At 41.3% G+C, this 22,787-nt stretch overlaps 1 protein-coding gene across 1 annotated transcript; it reads right to left on the reverse strand.

The window, feature by feature from the left end:
- Positions 1 to 654: 654 nt before the first annotated feature.
- th2 (tyrosine hydroxylase 2) lies at positions 655 to 21,569 on the reverse strand. The gene is made up of 12 exons (XM_048549223.1): positions 21,357 to 21,569; positions 18,527 to 18,701; positions 17,113 to 17,201; positions 16,926 to 16,993; positions 16,659 to 16,709; positions 13,724 to 13,869; positions 13,477 to 13,612; positions 11,710 to 11,779; positions 8,126 to 8,182; positions 6,167 to 6,262; positions 3,638 to 3,771; positions 655 to 980 (listed from the first exon to the last, which is right to left on the reverse strand). Exons 1-12 carry the CDS (start codon positions 21,567 to 21,569, stop codon positions 821 to 823), a joined length of 1,395 nt encoding a protein of 464 aa, XP_048405180.1. The 3' UTR covers positions 655 to 820.
- Between the last annotated feature and the right edge of the window lie 1,218 nt (positions 21,570 to 22,787).

Genomic DNA, 22,787 nt, shown 5'->3' on the forward strand with positions numbered 1-22,787 from the left:
CAGGTCTGTCAGATTATTTGTTTTCAAACCCTGCAGGCATCTATTCAAACATTCTTGTTTTTAAACAGTTCCTTCTCATTCCAGTCCACAGTTTTACAAGAGACAGTGTTTACAGGGATGCTGTCAGACGTGGTGAGTTTCTCCATCATTTGTTATTTGAGTTTTAGATTTCCAGCATCCACAGTGCTTTACTCTCACTCTCTCCTTACTGTTTGCTCATCTATTGACTGTGATTTCTAATTCTTAACCAAAGATTCAGGATGTACAGACATCAGCACTGCTGGAAGTCCCCATAGTCCCAGAGGGTGACAGGCTGTTGTCTTGTTAGAGAAAGGTGACTGGTGCTGAGTTTCATTGAGGGTTACAACATCTCAGGCAAGGGGTGAGGACGAGAAGGCAGGACCTTCATGTTGACCTTAGTTGCTACTGTATTGAACCAACACTGTTTATTAATACTATGTATTGCAAATCAGCCATCCAGCCAATTGAGGTAACCAACCTCCTATAAACACTAGCACGCACGCACACACACACACACACACACACACACACACACACACACACACACACACACACACACACACACACACACACACACACACACACACACAAAATTACTGCGATTTTACAGTCATGTTGTACATCATAGTTCAGCTATTTAGGGTTTAGTTTCAGGATTCTTACTGAGCTTGAGTAGGGTTGTGTAATTCCCAGGTTTCTCCAGATCAGCTACTAACTCTCTGGGTTTTCTGTGGGACATTTTTCAAGGTCATGGATCTGTGGAAAACTTTCTGTTGAAGTTTGTACAGGGAAACCTTATTTAAGAAAGTTTATCCAGAGCAAAACAAAGATTTTTCAGCTCATCGCAGACCTGGGTAAGAGCTTTCTTGATCTTGTGTGGTGTGTCCAACAGCTCGACGCTGCAGGTCAGCGGGTCATAACGGAGTGAAAACCGCCTCCTGATTTTACATGCATAAATCCTGTTCAGAAGGAAAGAGGAAAACTATCAGTGTGACCTAAAATGACTTAGTGCACTGGGTAGTGTCCCTGCCTCTGAGCTAGAAGTTCCAGGTTCAAGTCCAACACCAGGACTTGATGGCCAAGTAACATAGGAAATCAAGTGGAGTATCAACTTATAATTCCTCCTAAAACACCCCGGTGGTAGGTGGTAAGGGCATGATTAAGATCAAAAGATAAAGGAACAGAATTAGGCCATTCAGCCCGTTGAGTCAGCTCTGCCATTTAGTGAGATCGTGGCTGATGTGAAAACCCTCAACTCCACTTTCCTACCTTTTTTCCATTACCTTTGATTCCCCTTACTGATTAAAAATCTGTCTATCTCAGCGTTGAATATACTTAATGTCCCAGCTTTAACAGTCCTCTGTGGTAAAGAATTCCATACTCTGAGAGAAGACATTCCTCCTCATCTCTGTCTTAAAAGTGCGGCTTCTGATTCTGAGATGACGCCCTCTCTCACAATGGGAAACGACCTCACCACATTTACCCTGTCAAGTCCTCTAAGAGTTTCGTATGTCTCGATAAGGTCACTTCTCATTCTACTAAACTCCAATAAGTTCAAGCACAGCCTACTCATAAGGCAGTTTCTCCATCCCTGGGATCAGCCGAGTGAACCTTCGCTGAACAGTCTCCAATGCCAGTATATCTTTCCTTAGATAAAGGGTCCAAAACTGTTCATAGTTCACAACTGTTCCAGCTGTGGTCTTACGAGTGCCTTGTGCAATTTTTTTTATAGTGCCCTACTTTCACATTTCCCTCCCACTAAATTAAAGGCCAGCATTATATTTGCCACTGAACTTGGAAGTTAGCTTTCTGTGATTGATGCACAAGGGTTCTAAAATGTATCTGTTCTGCAGCCTTCTACAGTTTCTCTCCTATTAAATAACATTCAGTTCCTCCATTCTTCCTGCCAGTAAGGTCTTTAATCTCACATTCTTCCACATTATATTTCATTACCAAGTTTCTGCCCACTCATGCAGCTCATCTATATCCCTCGGCAGAGTTTAAACATCATCCACATTACTTGCTCTGCCACCTATTTATATATCATCCACAAACGTGATTTGTAGTACATTCAATTTCCACATCTAATTCAATAAATAACTATGGCCCCAACACTGATTCCTGTGACATTCCACAGGATGCTACACTGAAAATGTCCTATTTAGTCCTATTCTGTATCTTTGTTCATCTTCCAATTCTCTATCCATGCTAATATACTACCCCTGGCACTATAGGCTCTGATCTTATTCAGTAACATAATGTGTGGCACCTTATCGATTAAAAGTCCAAATATATTGCACATACTGCTTCCCCTTTATCTATCCTGCTTGTTACCTCCTCAAAGAACTCAAGTAAATCTGTCAAGCATAAATTCCTCTTCATGATGCCATGCTGGCTCTGCTTATCATATTGTACATTTCTAAATGCTCTGCTTTTATAGCCTTTATAACAAACGTTAACATTATTCCAGTAACAAACATTAAACTAAGTGGAACAAAAGCAAAGTTGCTGGAAAAGCTCAGCAGATCTGGCAGCATCTGTGAAGGAGAAAAACGAGTTAATGTTTCGAGTCCGGTGACCCTTCCTGATGAAGGCTCTAAGGAAGGGTCTTAGAACGTAGAATATAGAACACTACAGCACAGTACAGGCCCTTCGGCCCTCGATGTTGCGCCGACCTGTGAAACCAAACTGAAGCCCATCTAACCTACACTATTCCACTATTATCCATATGTTTATCCAATTACCATTTAAATGCCCTTAAACCTGGCGAGTCTACTACAGTTGCAGGCAGGGCATTCCACACCCTTACGACTCTCTGAGTAAAGAGCCTACCTCTGACATCTGTCCTATACCTAACACCCCTCAATTTAAAGCTATTGGACCTGAAATGTTAACTCTGTTTTTTCTTTCACAGATGCTGCCAGGCCTGCTGAGCTTTGCCAGAAACTTCTGTTTTTGTTCCTGATTTACAGCATCCATAGTTCTTCTGGTTTTTATTAAACTAACTGGCCTATTTTTTGTCTCTCTCCTACTCTCTCTTTCTTTTTAAATAAAGGTGTTACACTGGCAGTTTTCCAACTTTTTCTAGAATCTATAGATTCCAGAAAGATTACCACCAGTGCAGCCACTATCTTCGAAGTTACTTCTTTTAATATCCTAGGATGCGTCTCATCAGGTCCAGATAGTGACTTTGTGAAATTCTTTACCACAAAGAAGGGCTGGGTCATTAAGTATGTTGAAGGCCAAGATAGGCAGATGCTTAATCAGTAAAGGAATCAACAGTTCTGGAGAAAAGGCAAGAAAGTGGAATTGAAAATGATCGGATCAGCCATGATCCCATTGAATAGCAGAGCAGATTTGATGGGCTGAATGACCTACTTCTGCAGCCACGCCTTATGGTCTAATACCTCCATTGTTCTGGATGGAACAATTGAATCAGAGTTAAGCAAACTTCAGCTACCATTGCTTGAACATTCGAATGTACTGGGCAAAATGATTTCAAAGTAAATGTGTTACTTTTTGCACTAACATGATGAAACATATCACTTCCCTTATGTTAACAATCATTAGTTCACATGTTTGGTTAAGAAGTGTTGTATTTGATCTGTGCTCTTACCAGAGTTTCGATTTTGCATCTTCAAAACTCTCGGACACAAAGTAAACTGGTTGGAAGGTCTGGTCTTGATATGTTTCCATTGCTGTGACCTCAGGATCGAAAGCTCTGTATTGCGGTTCACCCGATAAGGAATACTATGAGTAACATAAAGTTTCTTTGAGTCACTTTTTCACTGCAAGTTAAGATACACATGGCCTTTTGTAATCAAGCATTGAACTGTGAATCCTATTCTTCATCTAATGCAAACAGACAATCTGTGACATTCTGTTTGCCTGTTAACATGAGTATGTGAGGTTCATTATAGGTCCAAATAGCACTGAGGTGACAGATTATCTTCCAATGAAGCTGAAAACCTGAACAAAGCCTCCCTATAATTAATGCCAATTTCAGACAGATTAAATATAATTAAGTGATGAACTCTCCCTGGTAGATTATGTTTGTTTTCCTCCAAAACACCTTCTTTCAGTTCTGCTAGGAACTCTCTGTTCCTCAATGTGTAAGCCCTTAATCGAGAACAACACAGTTCAGTGCAGTGCTTGAGGAGTACTGCACTATCAGAGATGCTGCTTTTCTGATGAGGCACAAAATTTCTCGCCTGCCTGAGAAAAGAGACATAAAAAATCCCTTGGCACAATCATGAGTGAATTCAGGATAGCTGCCCTATGCCATGTTTAATCTGCAATAAATGTTATGTGAATATTGCTGTAAAAAGACATGTTTTGTTGAAGCTTTTACATTTTCACCTAATCAGGACATTTCACAAGAATACCAATTCTGGGGAAAATCAACATTTATGCTGCATGACAGAAAAGTGCTAGTTGGTAGATAAGTAGCGTCTGATTGGTAGAGGAATTGCCAGGGAGAATGCACCCATTATTTATTATTGACAGCTAGCAGTTGGGCTTTGTTTAAATTTTAAATCAGGCAAGCTGACTCTGATTGGTTGGGGCATTACCGTGAAAAATGAATGAGCAAATGGCTGTCACCTATTTGATAGTTATCGCTAAAGGAGTGCCAGATGAAAGGTTTTGACAAAATGTAAATCATTTAAATAACACAGAAGTTCTGTACTACAAGACAACTATGTATCTTCTGCAAAAAAAACGAAAAAACCTGGTCATTATCACATGGCTGTTTGTGGGATCTTGCTGTGCTCTGGCCAACTGCAGCAATTTTCATCAAAAAGAAACAGTGACCACTTCAGAACAGCAATATAACTTGTTCCTTTTTTATAGCCCACCTTTGCAAGAAACTGGGAGCACCCAACTGAATATCAATGTTGCGATGTTCAGTGTTGTGCTTCCGCGCAATTTCTAACACCTCACAGAAATATTCAATGATACTCATATTTATGAAAAAAAGGTGAAATAGTTTAAAGCCCAAATCTGTAGCAAAATTACTACAAAACTTGAATCTGTGTAGCACTTTTAATGTAGTAAGATGCACCAAGCCTCTTCATTGGAGTGTTGTCAAATAAAACTTGACACTGCGACACTCAAGATGGAGGCTTGGTCAAAGTTCGGTGGTCAGGTTGAAAGTGCTTTCTATAGGAGTGGAGTGAGAGTGAGGTGGAGAGTTTTACGAACGGAATTGTAGAACTTAGAATCTTGTGCAAAACAGCTAAGAGTGAATTTATAGGTAATTAGATCTCTTCCGATTTTTATTACCGTTGAAATCAGTGCAGTATGACACAGTCTGCCAACTCAAAGCCATGTTTTTTACACTAGCACCCGATGAAGCAACGTGGTTGTAGTTATTTGGAGGTCTCAGCTAATAACATGCAGATTGTTGCAGTTCTGAGGAAAGGTCACCAGATCCAAAACGTTAGCTCTTTTTTTCCTTCACAGATGCTGTCAGACCTGTCGAGCTTTTCCAGCAACTTTGTTTTTGTTCCTGACTTTGAGCAGCTGCAGTTCTTTTAGTTTTTAATAATCTGCAGATGTCAGTTTAAATCCCATCTCTGCATCTGAGGAATTTAAACTGAGTTAATTCAATCAGTCTGGAATAAAAAGTTAGTTGCAGTAATGTTAACAACTGGATGGACATAAAGATCCATCTGGTTCAGTCATGTCTTCTTGGTAAGGAAATCTGCTATCCTGATGAAGGATGCCAGCCCAAAATGTCAACTCCCCTGCTCCTCTGATGCTGCCTGGCCTGCTGTCTTCCTTCAGCTCTACACTGTATTGACTCTGACTCCAGCATCTGCAGTTCTTGCTATCTCCAATCTGCTGTCCTTATCCAGTCGGGACTACTGGTAATTCCAGACCCAGAGAAATGGGGTAAACTCTTAATTGCCCTCCAAAAAGACTTCACAAACCAGTCAGTTTTTAAGAAGGGGGTCATGGCCATCCTCTTGTGGACAACAAAGGATAGACAGTAAGGACCTATCTTCAGGCAGAGCACAAGTGAATGAATGGATGAATGAAAAGTGAAATTGCAGACGCATTTGTGAAGAACTTACTGTAATTCTGCACCCAGAGCAGAAAAAACTTATAATGCTTGTGCTTTTGTGTATTGTTGGGTTCTTACCATAAGTTCTCCATATGAGGAAAGTAGACCAGCTCCATAAGCTTTCAGAGCTCCGTTCTGTTTGCACAGCCCGAATTCTATCGTAAACCAGTAAAGCTATAGAAGCAAACGGCAAATTATTCAAGGCACATAGTTAGGTCCTCTCAGACTGATTCTACTATTCATTTACATTATAGCTGCTCTGTACCTTAACTCCATTCCATTGAGGGGTATGGACAGGGTAAATAGTAGTTGTTCATTCTATAAAATGGGGGATTTAAAGACTAGGGGGCACATTTTTAAGGTGAGAGGAGAGAGATGAAAAAAAAAGACATGGGGGCAAGTTTTTTACACAGAAGGTGGTTTGTGTACGGAATGCACTTCCTGAGCAAGTGGTGGATGTGGGTATAATTACAACCTTTAAAAGACATTTGGATAGATACACAAACAGGATAGGTTTGGAGGGATATAGGCCAGGAGCAGGCAGGTGGGACTATTTTAGTTTGGGATTATGTTTGGCACAGACTGGTTGGGCTGAAGGATCTGTCTCCGTGCTGTATGACTCTGTGGTCCTTTAGAAATTACGCCAAATTATAGTAATATTTCAAAGGGCAAGTGATAAATTCTAGCTCCCTGTTTGTAACAAGTACAATTGTGTCCAGAAAAGGGATTTGGTAAATCCTGTTTGTCTAGACATTCAACTGTATCATACAGCAACAGTAGTTTTAATAGTGCTCAACATTAATGCTGACAGTAGCAAACTTTACATTTTTTCTGAAATAAAGAACTCTCCCCAAATAGACTATTTGAAGCTTTATCGGTATTTTACTAAGTTCAAAGCAAACAGACCAATCTAGAATTTTAGAGATTGTGGAATAGGTATTAAATGCTCAGTTTCCCAGAAACACTCACAGTCAGTAAATGACCTTTTAATAAAAAAATGCCCCTGGTTAGGACCAAGCTGAAAGTTTATACACCATCAGTGCATCACATGTCAGGAGGGATGTAAAGGCCTTAGAAAAGCACAAAGGGCAGTAAATATAGTTTTTTTTTGTTTTCTCTTTTCCACTGTTCAATAAAAGTTGATGTTGTAGCTGTGTTTGACCTTGTGAATAGCTGGGTCTTAAACATGGTGCACATTTGAGCAATCCCAGAAGGTCCTTGTGGTGAAGAGCATTTCAGCTGCAGCTGAGTGTCAGATAGTGTGGGTGCAGCACCAGAGAGGGCTGACGTGTACATAGTGAGGTGAGCTGCGTAAAATTGTGTGAGAAAAATCACTAAGGCAAACAGAGAAAAATCCTCCACAAAGCTACCTGAATTGACACTTAGCCAATTTTTAGTAAAATACAGTTTGGAAGTTTTAATAAGCTCCTCAATTTACAACTGACGCCTCAATTGTTATTGCAACAACACTATCGTTGTTCCAAAAACAATGTCATAACAGTACTGATAATATAAATTTAATTGTAAAGCAGATTGTAGTCTAAATTCTAAAGAAGTTATTTCAGATACATAGTTCCAATTCTTTAGCGTAAGGTCAACAGCAATATTGAAACAAATTCAGAAACTAGACATTACAAAAATATATCATACATTACTGAACATTACAAATTATACATTTGTGTTGTTAATTCCCTAATAGATGCAAATTGGGACTTGTTTTGCTTAGTTAGTCACCTTGATTTTAACAGAAGAGTTAGTGTGAAAACAGCATTGGTTAGCCCAGTTGGCTTGATGGTTGGTTGTGGTACAGATTGGGTTCAATCTCACACTGGCTGAGGTTACCATGAACAATTCTTGTTCTTAACCCTGCCCTTTCCTGAGATGTGATAACCTTCAGGTTAAACCACCACCAGTTCTCTCTCTCTCTCTCTCTCTCTCTCTCACTAATGAGAGAGCAGCCCTACGATCTGGTGGGACTGTAACAACTTCACCTTTACCTTCATTCTACATGATCAATTCTGTTTCTTAATTACTCACTGTTGATAGTTTTTCAATATCCTCATCCGAAGCTCCTAATGAAGCAAGGCCAAGTTCCTAAATATGTATGAAAAAGCAGAAGTTCAGATTAACATTGAATTATTCTAAAGCTCAGGTGCACTTAAACTTCCTGCTGTGCATTTTGTTCAAAGCACTTAAATTTTACAGTTTATCTTCCTCTCCTATTCACTCTGATTATGGTTAGATCTGGGAAAAGATGAGGATAATTGGGAAAAAGTAGTTTGGGAACATATCTCCACAGCTTCCAGGATGCCCTACCCACTAGGACTAGACCTAAATACATGAGGCCATGATAATGGGGAACAGCAACATATGGATCGTTGCCTAATTTCTAACTCAGAGACCTGGAATAATCATCTTGTGAACACAAGTTCAAATCCTGTTTTTAATTCAGGTTTAGAAACATCCTGTCCTAGTAAATGTGACCACGAAGCTACTGGGTTGTTGTAAAAACATATCTGGTTCACAAATTTTGTTTAAGGAAAGAATTTCAGTGTCCTTATCCAGTCCAAGCCAATAGTTGACTCTCATGCCACAATAATTATTGTTGATTCTTGGCTGCAATCTGAAGTTCATTATTGGGATAGAGGCATCACTTATAGGGCCTGTATTTATTATCCAGCTCCAATCTCTCTTGCACTGAATGGCAAAAGGTCAGTAAGAATCAACCACATTGTTATGGATCTGGAGCCACACATAGGTCAGGCCAGGCAAGGGCTGCAGATTTCCTTCTCTAAAGGACATTCATGAAACAGTTTTTTAAAAAATGACGGTCAATAATATTTGTCATAGTCACAGTTACTAAGATTAACTTCTAATTCCAGACTTATTTATTAGCAGCATGATCGCTCAGTGGTTAGCACTGCTGTCTCACAGTGCCAGGAACCTGGGTTTGATTCCACCCTCAGGCAACTGTCTATGTGGAGTTTACACATTTCCCTGTGTCTGCATGGGCTTTGGGTACTCTGGTTTCCACCCACAGTCCAAGGATGTGCAGGCTAGGTGGATTGGTAATGCTAAATTGCCCATAGTGTTCAGGAATGTGTAGGTTTGGTGGTTTATAGGGGGATTTGTCTGGGTGGGATGCTCTGAGGGTCGGTGTGGACTTGTTGGCCCAAAGGGCCTGTTTCCATGCTGTAGGGATTCTACAAAGTATTTCACATTTTAGCAGCTATCATGGTGGGATTTAAACCCAGAGCATTACCAGGCCTGATGATTGCTAGCCCAGTGACAATTACCAACACACCATTATCACTTGAAGTGGCCTTACAACTCACTCAGTTGTATGAAAAGCACTAGAATGCCCATCAACGCCATCACTAGTCAACCTGGATGGCTAATAAATTAAGTTGATACTCATATCCAGTAAGCATTTATTGCAAACAATAGGAGAACTTCCATCAAAAACACATTCTACAAATGTTGCCAAATCAAAGATCACATGTTCCTTGGGTATTTAAACTATAATGACTGGAAGGGAAGGCAGTTGACCTTCAGCTAAAATGAGAAGAAGAATGCTTGCGTTCCATTTCACTTGAGGTAGTTTACATCATGATTGGGTTCAGAACGCTGCTGTGATTGATCCCTGACTCTGCTTATCCCAACTTCTCAACAGACGCAGGAATTCTGTGGGAATCCATCCACGTGTATTTATGTTGCTTTGGCAGAGGGACCTTGGTTCAGACCAGAAGGAGTCACAGAAATAAATAGACATGCTGTTCTAAAATACTCCTGCTCCCTGTTAGCTATTTGGAAGATTCTGTTTTTTCTCTGGGAGTAGAACAAAGTGAGACCACGTACATTAGAGAATATAGAGAATACACTTTGCTTCAACCCTCAGGGGGTGAAGCCAATACTGTAATACTGATCACCTCTGCTAGTTGAAGAATTACTAGGGCCTTACAGTTCCTTTCCTAATCATCTATAATGAAGTGCAATGCAGTTAACACATACCGTGTAACATTGCTGAACAGGTGCTAAGGAAAGCTCACCAAGCTCTTTCCACAGATGCTGCCAGAAGTACTGTGTTTCTCTAGCAATTTCTGGTCTTGGTTCAGATTTCCAGCATCTGCGGTTTTGTATTTTATATAAACCCGGAGACTCAGTTTAAAGTTCCATGGTGGAACCTCAAGCCAATAAAAATCTGGACTAATGATGATGGACCATGAAACCCTAATTGATATTTTGGGGAATAAATTTTGTTCTCTTAATGTGCTTTAGGGAAGGAAATCTGCCATCTTTACCCAGTCTGACTTACACTTGACTGCAGACTCACAGCAATATGGTTGACTTTGAACTAGTATCTGGTCAATTAGGGATGGGTAATAAAATGATGGTCTAGCCAGAGGCACACTCACCCAATGAATTAACTTTATAGAAATAGAGTTAATACATTGTCCGTGAAGACGCATGTAAACACCTAAACTTGCATTTATATAGCAACATTTACATCCTTAGTGAGGTCAAAGCCTTCACAACACTTTTGAAGTGTTGTAATAAAGGCATCAGTTGACTTCCACATTGCAAACTCTTGCAAGCTACAATGAGATAAATGACTATGTTGTTTGCTTCAGTGACTTGGCTAAGGTTTAACTGTTAATGTGGAGGCCAAGAGAGCCCCCTTACCTTTCCTTGAACAGCATTTTAGCATCTTTGAGATCTGACTGAGAGAGCAGACAGGGCCTCATTTCAACATCTCAATTGAAACACAATCACTGACAGGCAACTTCCCCTGTAATTTTCTTTACTGCTGTGTGACCCACCAAACTCCATGCCTGGCAGTAACTTTTACACTCGGGGGTTAATGCCTAATTAACGCTGATTGGCATGTGCAGAACCTCTCAGTAGCAAAGTTGCTGATAGGGCAGCACTCCTGGCATTCGAAAATGCCAGCCTGGATAATACAATTAAATTGATGGAGTGCGGCTTGAACCAAATGTTTCTGGTTCAGAGGCTAGAATGCTGATATTAAGCCACGAGCATCATCTAAATGAGATGGAGTCACACATTCTTGTTATCTACTGAAGATCACTTTCTCCACGTGCTTCACCAACGTGGTGATTTAAAATTTCTCATCTTTGTTTTCAAATCCTTCAAGAGCCTCAATAACCTCACTCCTCCCTTTCTGTACAATGTCCTCCAGCCCCACAACACTGCAAATTATTTCTACTCCTTCCCTAGACCTTTCCACCTCTCTCTCTTCCTTTATGATGCTACCTAAAGCTTCTCTGTGACCAAGATTTTGGTCACTTCCCCCAATACACTTTGATTTGATGTTAATTTTTGGCTGCTAATCGCTTTGTGAAATGTCATGCAATGTCTTGCTAAAATGAAGGTGCTATGTAAATGCATGTTTGTAGTACCAAACTGTTTCCTGTCTCCTTCTTAGCCACACAGGAAAAGAAAACCAGTTAATGACTCTGTGCCTAAATTATTTAATTTAAAGATCACACAGAAACCAAAATTCCAAGGAGAGGAGTGGCAGGGTGTGAACTTTATGTAAAACATTAAGGTCATTAAAACCTTAAACAAAGTATAAAATACCAGTGAGAGGTGAGTTTTACCTGTGAGAATTGTGCAAATTGTTTGTCTGCCAACATAGGAATGTGTCCCAGTAACTCATGACAGCAGTCCCTGTGAGGAAAGATGACAAACCCATTAATAATTTTAAGGTCTTTTATAAACAGCTCCTCATGTGTGAACACCCAGTTCTGACTGACCACTCACTCCTGACTGACCAAGTTTCATGACTGAAAGCTACTCATTGTATGATAAAAGAACGTTGCAGCACTGGCCATTCAGCCCTTCAAAGCTGCTGTTCATTAATTAGAGGCACAGTCTTGCGGTGCTCAACCAGAGAAAATAGTGCGTATTATTTAAATGGAGATAAGCAACAGAAAGCTGCACCATAGAAGGGCTGGATAGACTTGTGCATGAAACACAGAAAGCTACACAAAGGGGCATCAGGTAATCAGGAAGGCTAATGGAATGTTGACCCTTATTTCAAGTGAGTTGGAGTATAAGAGTAGGGAAGTTTTAGGGCAACTATACAAGGTGTTGGTCAGATGATATCTGGAATACTGTGAGCAGTTTTGTTCCCCTTATTTAAGAAAAAGATGTTATTTCATTACAGGCAATTCAGCAAAAGTTCACTAGGGTAATCCTTGGTACGGAGGGATTGTCTCATGAGCAAAGGTTAAACAGGTTGGGATTCTACTCACTGGAGTTTAGAAGAATGAGAGGTGATCTCATTAGAATGTATAGGATCCTTAAGGGGCTTGACAGGGTAAATGTTGATAGGATGTTTCCCCTCATGAGAGTGTCTAGAACCAGAGGATATAGTCTCAGAACAAGGAGTTGCCAATTTACGATTGAGATGAGGAGGAATTCCTTCTCTCAGAAGGTTGTGAGTTGCGGGGATAGACACCTTGTGTATATTTAAGGCTGAAACAGATAGATTCTTGTTCAGTTGGGGAATCAACGTTTAGAGGGAAAGGGCAGGAAAGTGGACGTGAGGAATGTCGAATCAGTCATGATCTTATTGAACAGCAAGCAGCTCAAGAGTCTGAATGGCCTACCTTGTTCATATTTCGTATGGTCTCATGGTCATAATAAAAAACCATAATTTTCTTTCAAAAATTGCCAGTTCAACATTCCTCAATTTTGCATTGGGTAATGAATCATACATTGGATTTGGGCAAGGCTAGTCTGATTCACCTAAAATTTGTTCTTTTGCTGATGAATACATTTCAAATCATAAATTGGTTAATTTAAGACAGAGTTTTAATTTCTGCATTAGAATATCTGCATACAGCAAAGAAAGTGCTGTTTTAATTTGAAGGGCCATTCGTTAAAGAACAGTTTTGGAGTCAACCTTTATTCAGTCTTATATTTATTCAGAGTGAAACCGTGCAAGTGTATTCCTCCTAACTCAGCCATATCACAGTGACAGTAAGTGTAACCTCATATGTGCTCAAGCGAAACAACACCACGCAATTAGTCAAAATAATTGAACATTAACAACAACTTATATTTATTTTACTTTCTTACCATACTCAAACTTTCATTTTTCATTAGTGTCATTCCTTAAACTTTTTAAAACATATGTTTGAAAGAAATAATCGACAAGGGAGTAACATAAGTTAATGTTTTCTCCCGCATACTCACTCTTTCAAAGAGCTGGTCTAATGGTGACTGTGAAATCATTATTGATTATCATAAAAACCATGCACTTACACACACACACAGCACAAATGCACATGCATAAATGGAGGTACACAGACCTGTACTTACAGTCACATGACAACACACATCATATCTGTTAGACTTACGGTTCAGGAGAATGCATCGGTGATGATGAATGACGGATGTACTGAGTGCATTGAAAGACTCGGAATGCCAAGCTGGCTAAAAAATCCCTGGGTGACAGGAGACCTGCAGTCGGACGCAGGCAAAATCCTGTCCTCTCTAGGGAACGGAAAGAATAAAGTCAGGTTGGGTCTGGGTGTTGAAGTAATGTCATTCCTCTACAACAGCAGACAAGTCAAGCCTGAAACCCCAACAGGATAGAATACTTGCCTTTCAAGAAATTGGAGACATCCTGCAACTGAGGGATGTTGTCAGCCCGGTAACCACAGTGTTTCTCCAGAACTTCGAAGGCATCCAGAAATTGCTTGCAGGCATGAGTTGGGTACAATGTGGACAACTTTGTGTAGACCTCCTTCCTGGCATAGCAAGCGAACACATTAGCATGAGTATTTTGATTCATCCTCAGGCTGTGAGCATGATTGGCAAGGCCAACAATCATTGCTCATCCTTGATTTCTCTGATTAAGTTGTGAGGATCTTACAGAGGACATTGAAGAGTAAACCATGTTGATGTGGCACTGAAATCACAAATGGGCCCCAATCGAGTGAAGAAATTAGGCTTCCTTCCATTAAAGGCATTAATGAATAGTTTCTGGTTACATTGTCTCACTTTATGTTTCAAACTTTTAAACTGAATCCTAACTTTCAAAATGTCACATGAGATTAAACTTGCATTCTCAGAATTTCTCATCCAGTAACACAACATCTGCAATTATACTGTCCCATTTCTTAGTCAAGGCGTGAGAACTTCATTAACATGTCTCCGTCTGGACTCAAGAACAAAACAGGGTGAGCTTGTGACAATCCCATCAGTGGATAAAAATTTCCATTGAGAAATGGAGCCATAAATAAATTGCAACTAAATGGACAGATTTTCAACTTCACACCACAGAGGCTTGATAATTTTAAAAAAGGATTAGGAGGTGCAGTTGGCCACTCGATCCCTCCATCCTACTCTTCAGTAGAACAATTGCCGATCAACTCCACTTTTCTGCCTGATCTCATTGATTCTTGTAGAGTCCAAAAATCTAGAGCTCTGCAGCCTTGAACATATTCAGTGACTGAACACATATACCTGGGTAGAGCATTCTACTGATCCATTACTCTCTGACGGAAGACATTTAAAACAAGAAACAAAGAACACAACATTAGAGTAACAGGCCCTTTGGCTCTCCAAGCCTGCACCAACACATTTTGCCCTTCCATACTCAAATTATCTTCACTTACAGGATCTATATCCTTCTATTCCCTTCACATTCATGTATTTGTCCAGGTATTTCCTGAATGCTGCTATTGTGTCTGCTTACACCACCTCCTCCGGCAGCACATTCCAGGCACTCAGAACCTAAATGTGAAAAATTGCCTCGCACATCATTTCTCCACAGTTCATTCCTAAATGACTGACCTTTTCACCTGGGACTTTAATTCCAGTTATCGAGTGCCTCTAGAGGGAGCCAACTTCTCAACACCTATGCAGTTATCCACTCAGAATCAAATGTTTCAATGAGATCATCTTTCATTCTTCTCAATTCTTCCTGAAGAATTTAAACCCATTCTACTCAGTGTCTATTGATGGGACAATATTCACATCCTAGAAATCAGTGATATATTGTGACACTTGATCTAAGGCAAGGGCATATTTGCTTAGGTATGGAGACCAAAAACCGCACGTAGTTTTCCAGGTTTGGTTTCACCAAAAAACATTGAAGCTGGTGTTCTTTACTCTTGTAGTCTAAGCCTCTCAAAGTAAAGACCAAAATAATGGAGTCTCTCTAATCCAAAATTATATGACAAAAAGGGGATTTATGTTTATTTGGCATCTTTCACAGCCACTGGATGTCTCACTTTACAGACAGCGAAAAATTCTTGAAATGTATTAAAGAAATACAAGAAATAATATAAAAGGGTGAGAAATGTACAGGGCACCATCAATATCCAAACAAAGTCCAGGTTATGATCGGGTTGAGGCCAATATCCGAGGCATTTCCTATTAATAATCTTTTAGACATGGATGGGACTGCTATCAATTTCAGCAATTTATTCATTTCAGAATTTCAACTTTTGAATATTGCTGGAAAGAGACACATGTCGCTAAAGTTTTTTTTTGGTCTCACACTCATCAGGAACAATGCAAGAATGCCAAATTTCAAACAATCACAACAATTTGTATTCCAGGAGGAAAAAGCTGCAGATTGGTAGGCACTTCAACTTTGATTGGGCAAAGCATGAACATGCAACCTGTAGGATCAGCATTGCTACTTTAAACGATAACAAAACCGATCATTTGTCGAGTTTATTTGATTGAAATTGACAGCAGCTTGTCTGAGTTTGATTTGAGAATCTGTCTGAGCAGTTTCTTTTGTGCATATTCTGGAATGATGTTTCTACATTGCTGTATAAGATCAAAACAAAATTATTTTGCACTTGGGGAATAAGTAACATTGAAAGGGCTGACGTATTTCCCATCTCCTTTCATTCTGGTAAGTTTCTGCGTTCTCTTATTAAAACTGATGCATCTGTTTTACTGATCTTTTCAAACAAACCAGTGATATCATTGGAAGCCAGACACAATGTACACAACTACACAGAACACTGACTTTGGAACTTCCTCCCACAAAATGCTAGACATCAATTGTCGTTTTGAAGATTGAGAATGATGGGGTTTTTTCGTCCATTAACAATGTGTTTTATTTATTTTGCCATTGCAAATGGCCAGAACGCTAAAGTGGGCCAATGAAGTTGAGGCACAGATCAGAGTTGACCTCATTGAATCGGCTCCAAATTTCCTTGTCTTGTCCCTTATGGGCAGATCCAAGCACCCTTAGGACCGCAGATTCTTGAACAATATGGCTGAAACCATTGGGAGTTGTAGGATCCCAGAATTGTCACTGTGCCAAAAGGGGCCTTTCGGCCCATTGTACCTGCACCGGTCTAATAAGCATTCCGCAGCTTTTTACAAGTGTCTTTCTGGCGCCAGTCAAACCATTGCCCACATCTATCGACTATCCCGTGGTTTATTCGAACGGACGATTATCTACGTTGCTAATTCTGCGACATTATCGTTGTAATCTCATCTCCAACCATGGCCCTGTGGTATAAGAGCCCCGGGAGGAATGACAGCTCACCACAAACGTAAAGGTTCTTACCAAGTTGCTCTCTCTTCTGTTGTGTATTCCACCCTTGGTAACGACTCCCCCCTACCGAAAAAAGACACGTCAAATTTTACCTTAAAATATCAGTTTTGCAATCCGAAATCAAAGATTCGTTCGAAGTGTTCACTTTAACGAATTTACTACTCATAAAGACTCATCTAGTAAAAATAAAACGTACTCTGTAGATTTCTTTATTTTGGACAAATTTCTCTAAACATCTGTTGCAGATCACCACCCGCTCCAGGATAAAAGCAGACTTACTGTTTATAATGATACGCGAGTCTGGCGACATTTGACCTGCGTTCCCTGTACTCCAGATCCTGGTAACCCTTTAAGTGGAAAACGAAAAAACACGATGATTACCACCGCCCCAGCAACTGAGATCTGTATTAATGTTGGTCAATCTGCATCTCCAGTGCACACGGCTCCAAATCAGTAAGCCACTCACCGGGTGAGCTTGATCCAGATCTGGTTCGAATTTGGTAATCAAGTGATGACAACTGTCAAGATCCTGTATTTTTCTGGGAAACCAAGGGACTGGAAGAGAGAGATTCGAGGTTTATAAACATGATTAGCATTTGGTTGACTTAATCGTTCACGAAGGTTTTTTTTGCAGTTCCTCGCTGCCCTGGACATTCTTCCTCAATAATCTGAATGTAACCCAAAAATAAACCAAAGGACTATGGACGCTGGAGATCTGAAATAAACGCAGAAAGTGCTGGAGAAACTCCAAGTCTGTCAGCATCTGTGGAGAGAAACGCCGTTATAGAACATAGAACATAGAACATAGAATATCACAGCACAGTACCCGCCCTTCGGCCCTCGATGTTGAACCGACCTGTCATACATATCTGAAGCCCATCTAACATATACTATTCCATGTACGACTATATGCCTGTCCAATGATGACTTAAATGATGTTTCCAGTCTAGTAATCTTGCTTCAGTCACTGAAGTTCTCCAGTTCTGAAAAACGATCTCAAGACTTGAAATATTTCTCCCTCTCTTTCCACAGATGCTGCTAGAGCTGTCGAGTTTCTCCGGCAATTTCTGAATAAAACATCTAGCCTCGGTAAAACATGAGGTAAAGTTCAAACTGTGTTCTTCACACACTTCATCTGGATCTGACTCTCCAGTTGGAGTGGTCCAGTTTAAACGTGTTGCCCACTGTATCTGGAATCAGGGTCTTTGCCCACTCATGGTGTCAACTACAGCTTTGTCAAGTCTGTATTGAGTAGAACTGATTGCCAATGAAAGTGTCACACGTTGGAAGATGAATCCAACGGCTGCCTACAGTTTTATATCAATAGCAGGTCATTCTGGGCTTGCTGCAGTCCCTCATGTGCTCACCCTACACCTGTATCATTTCCCTGGGAGACTACTCCACTCTATCTCAGAAGTGTTAAGGTGGAGAAGGAGGCCATTCAGTCTATCTTATTGACACCCACTCTCCTGAAGACCATCGTGACTTAGTACCATCCTTCCACCTTCTCCAGGTACCCCTGTATATTGGTTCTACTCAGTAGGAGAAACTAGGACCTAAGGGCACTGCCTCAGAGTGAAAGGATGACCATTTAGAACTGGGATAATGAGGAGGTCCTTCAGCTAGAGGGTGATGAATCTGTGGAACTCATTGCCACAGAAAGCTGTGGAGGCCGAGTCATTGAGTGTATTTAGGAAAGAGATGGATAGGCTCTTCATTAGTGCAGGGATCACAAGGTACCAGTAGAAGGCAGAAGAACAGTTGAGAAACATATAGCCATAATTGAATGAGCAGACTTGATGGGCCAAATGATCTAATTCTGCTCCTTTATCTTACAGTCTTATTATGTATTTTGTTGAGTAGTGATAGAGGAAGCTTACCTTTTTCCTCCTTATTGGCATGAACATCTTCAGACACTCTTTTTAAAGAGTTTAGTAGTGAATTCACAGCAGAACTGTTGACCTCACACCTGAGGAAGAAATCCAGATCATCTGTCCCCACTTTGCCCTTTCGGCTTGGTCTGCTTTCCACATGATGGATTTGAGCTTCAAATGCCTACAAAACCAAATCAGCAACTTCAGAATGGAATGGGGCTTGTTGAAACCTGAAACAGGGCACGACAGAGGAGTCCCCAATTTCTGGTTGAACATTATCCTGGAGGTTTGAGGTTCTTGCAAAGATTTGTGGCTTGAGTTGTGGGTGAGGTTATTGCCTTGCTCGCTGAGCTGGCTGGTTATAGTTCAGACATTTCATCACCATGCTAGGTAACATCATCAGTGCAGCCTCTGAGGAAGTGGTGTTGCTCTACACCGCTTGGTGTTGAAATAATCAGGTCTGTTGAAGTGTTTTGTGCCATTTCTGGCTCTTTTTTGCAAGGGTTTGAATTTGGAGTCTAATTCCAACTGTTTATTGATTGCACTATGGGTGCAGAACTAGGCCTCTAGGAATTCAGGTATGTGTCTATGGTTGGCTTGGTCTATGATGACCTCTGTCACTCTCCCTCTATAACCATCCAGCGAACAAACTAACAGCCTTATATTTCTGGAGGTTTTATCACCTGGAGCATTTAAAAGTATAAGAAGATAGAAAACAGAAGTAGGTTCAGCCCTTCAAGCCCTGCTTTACCATTCCCTATGATCATGGCTGATCATCCCATTCAGTCTCCCGTTTCTAGTTTCTCCTCATAACTTAGATCCCTTTAGCTCTAATAATTACACCTACCTCCTTCTTGGAAACATTCAAGTTTTGGCCTCAGCTTGTGTCTGACAACAAATTCCACAGGCTCCTTACTGTCTGGGTAAACAAATTTCTCCTTATCTCAGTCCTCAATGCCCTATCCCAAACCCTTAGATTGTGAAGCCTGGTTCCCAGTTCATTGGGACCGTTTTTGAATCTAGCCCTGATAGAATTTTACCGGTTTCCATGAGAAGCCCCTCATTCTTCTAAACTCCAGTGAATTGGTCCTAATCGGTCCAGTCTCTTTCCATACATCAGTCCTATTATCTCAGGGATCGGTTTGGAAAACCTCTGACACGCTCCCCCTACGGCCAGAACACCCTTCCTCAAATAAGGAGACCAAACCTGCGCACAATTCTCCAGGCGTGGTCTCACCAAGGCTGTGTACAATTACACATCAAGCCATCCCTGCTCCATTCCTCCCGCTATGAAGCCAACATGTCATTGACCTTCTTCACCACCTGCTGCACCTGCATACTTACTTCCAGCGACTGGTGTACAAGCACGCCCAAATCTCAGTACATCCCTCCCCTTTCCCAACTTATCGCCAGCCAGATAATCTGCCTACCTACTGCGCTCCGTGTCCTTTCGTTTTAAAAATTTTGCAAAGAATAACTTACATAATTAAAATCAAATCGAAATCACGTATTTTTGACCGTTCTCGGGAGTCATTTATTGCTGTGATTGGGTTAATCTGTATTTTGGGAGAGTCCTGGCTGGCCTGGGGGTTGGTGGTGTTTCAGTTGAGGGGTAAAACGAGCAGGAGAGGCGCTGTGTGTGAGAGGACCAACAGGAGTGTGAAGTTAAGCTTGTCCCTGTGAGCTACAGAGTCAACATTATCCTGATTTGTAAAACAAAGTTAAATTTTCGGGTCCAGTTCTGCGGAAGGGTCACGGGACCCAAAACGTTAACTCTGTTTTTCTCCTTCACAGATGCTGCCAGACCTGCTGAGCTTTTCCAGCAACTTTGTTTCGGTTCCTGATTTACAGCTTCCGCAGTTCTTTCAGTTTTTATCTTGATTTAACCTGTGCACTTTTGTTTGGAAATCCCTGATTTCGTTTTGCTTTTAGTGATTTATTGAAGTGACGAAATTCAAAACGTCGCCGATAGAACACACTTGGAGGTTCACCATCAAAGCAATGAAGGGAAGGGGCAGTGAAACGTGGAGATTTAAATCATTACACGCAACCCTTTTACATTGAAACACCTACAGTCACATTGTTAAATAAAAATCACTCATGGAATATGAGTGCCCCGGCCACGCCAGTATTTATTGCCTATCCCTAATTGTCTTAGAGAAGTTTCCTTGAACCATTAAATAAAAACCGAAAGAACTGCGGAAGCTGTAAGTCAGGAACAAAAACAAAGTTGCTGGAAAAGCTCAGCAGGTCTGGCAGCATCTGTGAAGGAAAAAACAGAGTTAACGTTTCGGGTCCGGTGACCCTTCCTCAGAACTGGACCCGAAACGTTAACTCTGTTTTTCTCCTTCACAGATGCTGCCAGACCTGCTGAGCTTTTCCAGCAACTTTGTTTTTATTCCTGATTTACAGCATCCGCAGTTCTTTCGGTGTTTATTCCATTGAAAGAGAGCAAGCTAACGTTTCGAGTCTAGTTGAGTCTTCATCAGATCTGGTTAGGAGAACTTTACCCAGTTCTGATTCAGGATTTGGATGTGACACACTGAAATCTGTTACTCTCTCGGCAGATACAGAAATTCCCTTTTGTGTTGGTACCTCCTTTCGGTCGGAGCTGCTGTATACCCTTCCGAATCTCTCCGCGTTTATTTCATTTTACTTTTTTCCCAAAAATACCAAATTGCAATAAATCAAAATCTCAGGTTTCTCAGATAGAGGATGCCTGCAAAGAAAGGATTTCTGCTCCTCTACCGGCCAGCGACTCTCAGAGAACCAGTGAACTTTTTTACAAACACATTTCGCGAAACCGGTTCAGACACTTCAAAGCAAATGAACCCACCTCGAAGATATTGAGGGCGCGGGAAAGGTCTGAATTCTTGGCGTTCCGAAGGGTGAAACTGACGGTCAGCCGGTCTTTGTCTTCGTCCCGGTCCGGAATGAAATGCTCAGGGGTCTCGGGAACCGAGTGATCCCGGTCTCCATCCTCCTGAGCACCTTCCATCAGGATGCTCCTCTTCCCCGGCACGCCCTGGGAACCCACCTCGGTCTTCATCCAGACGGCTGTCACTTCGCAGCCGAGCCTGGAACAAACAGAAAGGTCCCGGGAGAACTCAGGCAGAGCCAGCGGATTTGATTCTGCCCGTTAGCCCGAGCTGGACTTGTCCCAGAGTCCCGGGAGCGCGCTGTTTAAAAGCACTCGGTGAATTAATTCTGGAAACTTTCCGACTTACGCAAGTGTGTAGGAGGATTCAGGTACCCGGAACGAAAAGGATAACCTCCAATGCGTCAATTGTAGAAAGATAATAAGCTGGTGAATATTCAAGAGATGACTAATGCGCTAGAACTTTCGATGAGAAATTAAAACATCGGAAGAAACGAGAGGAGACGCTACAAATTCAAACTTTAGTATGACTTCTGCGTTGTTGACTTGTGTCAGTATCACGGTGACAGTAGATACGTTTCCAAACGAGCACCCTGGCTCTGAAACTTTCTGACAAGTTGTTGCGTAACTACAATCTCGTTTAGAAAAGAAAATGTCAACTGGAAAGGACACATTTTTCACGAGGGTCGCCGCTGCCGTGTGTCTGACTGATTCCCTGTCTGAGGAATCCCCTATCCCTCCCCGATCCCCTCCCCCTCCTCACTCCCAGCTCCGGCTTGAAGCGGGTGCTCAGTTTCAGCACCAGAGACAGCGTCAGGAAGCGGCCGCAGTCCCGCCGAACGAAGGCGCCAGGGAGCCAGAGATTCATGGAGAGAGACAGCGAGTGGTTAGATGGTAACTAAAACAGATTAATTGGCACAAAACATCGATACTGAGGAGTGAGCAAGAAGCTATGACTATTTCAAGAATTTCAAAATTAAACACTTTATAGGAAACGAAATATAAATTGGACATGAGGTTGTAGGAACTGCAGATGCTGGAGAATCTGAGATAACAGGGTGTAATCTTTCTGAAGAAGGGTCTAGGCCCGAAACATCAGCTTTCCAGCTCCTCTGATGCTGCTTGGCCTGCTGTGTTCATCCAGCTCTACAGCTTGTTATCATAAATTGGACATGTCGCAAATGTACAACTTTTTTAAAATATCGAATTCACAATGTTCGTGTTATTCAGAGGTAATAAGAACTGTCGACGCGAGTGTCTGAGATAACAAGGTGTGGAGCTGGAGGAACACAGCAGTCCAAGCAGCATCGGAGGAGTAATCATTTCTGAAGAAGGATCCCGACCCGAAACGTCAGCTTTCTTGCTGCCTGGCCTGCTGTGTTCGTGTTA

This window comes from Stegostoma tigrinum, chromosome 18 (genome assembly GCF_030684315.1).
Source record: "Stegostoma tigrinum isolate sSteTig4 chromosome 18, sSteTig4.hap1, whole genome shotgun sequence".
Classification (NCBI taxonomy): Eukaryota; Metazoa; Chordata; class Chondrichthyes; order Orectolobiformes; family Stegostomatidae; genus Stegostoma; species Stegostoma tigrinum.

What these genes read in the sequence shown, in the direction of transcription:
- th2 (XM_048549223.1), bottom strand. Translation starts at nt 21,569, where the DNA reads ATGAAGACCGAGGTGGGTTCCCAGGGCGTGCCGGGGAAGAGGAGCATC. An exon ending in TGCCAATAAGGAGGAAAAAG is followed by an intron (nt 17,202 to 18,526) that starts GTAAGCTTCCTC and finishes TCTCTCTTCCAG; the next exon opens with TCCCTTGGTTTCCCAGAAAA. An exon ending in GATGCAAAATCGAAACTCTG is followed by an intron (nt 981 to 3,637) that starts GTAAGAGCACAG and finishes CCTTCTGAACAG; the next exon opens with GATTTATGCATGTAAAATCA.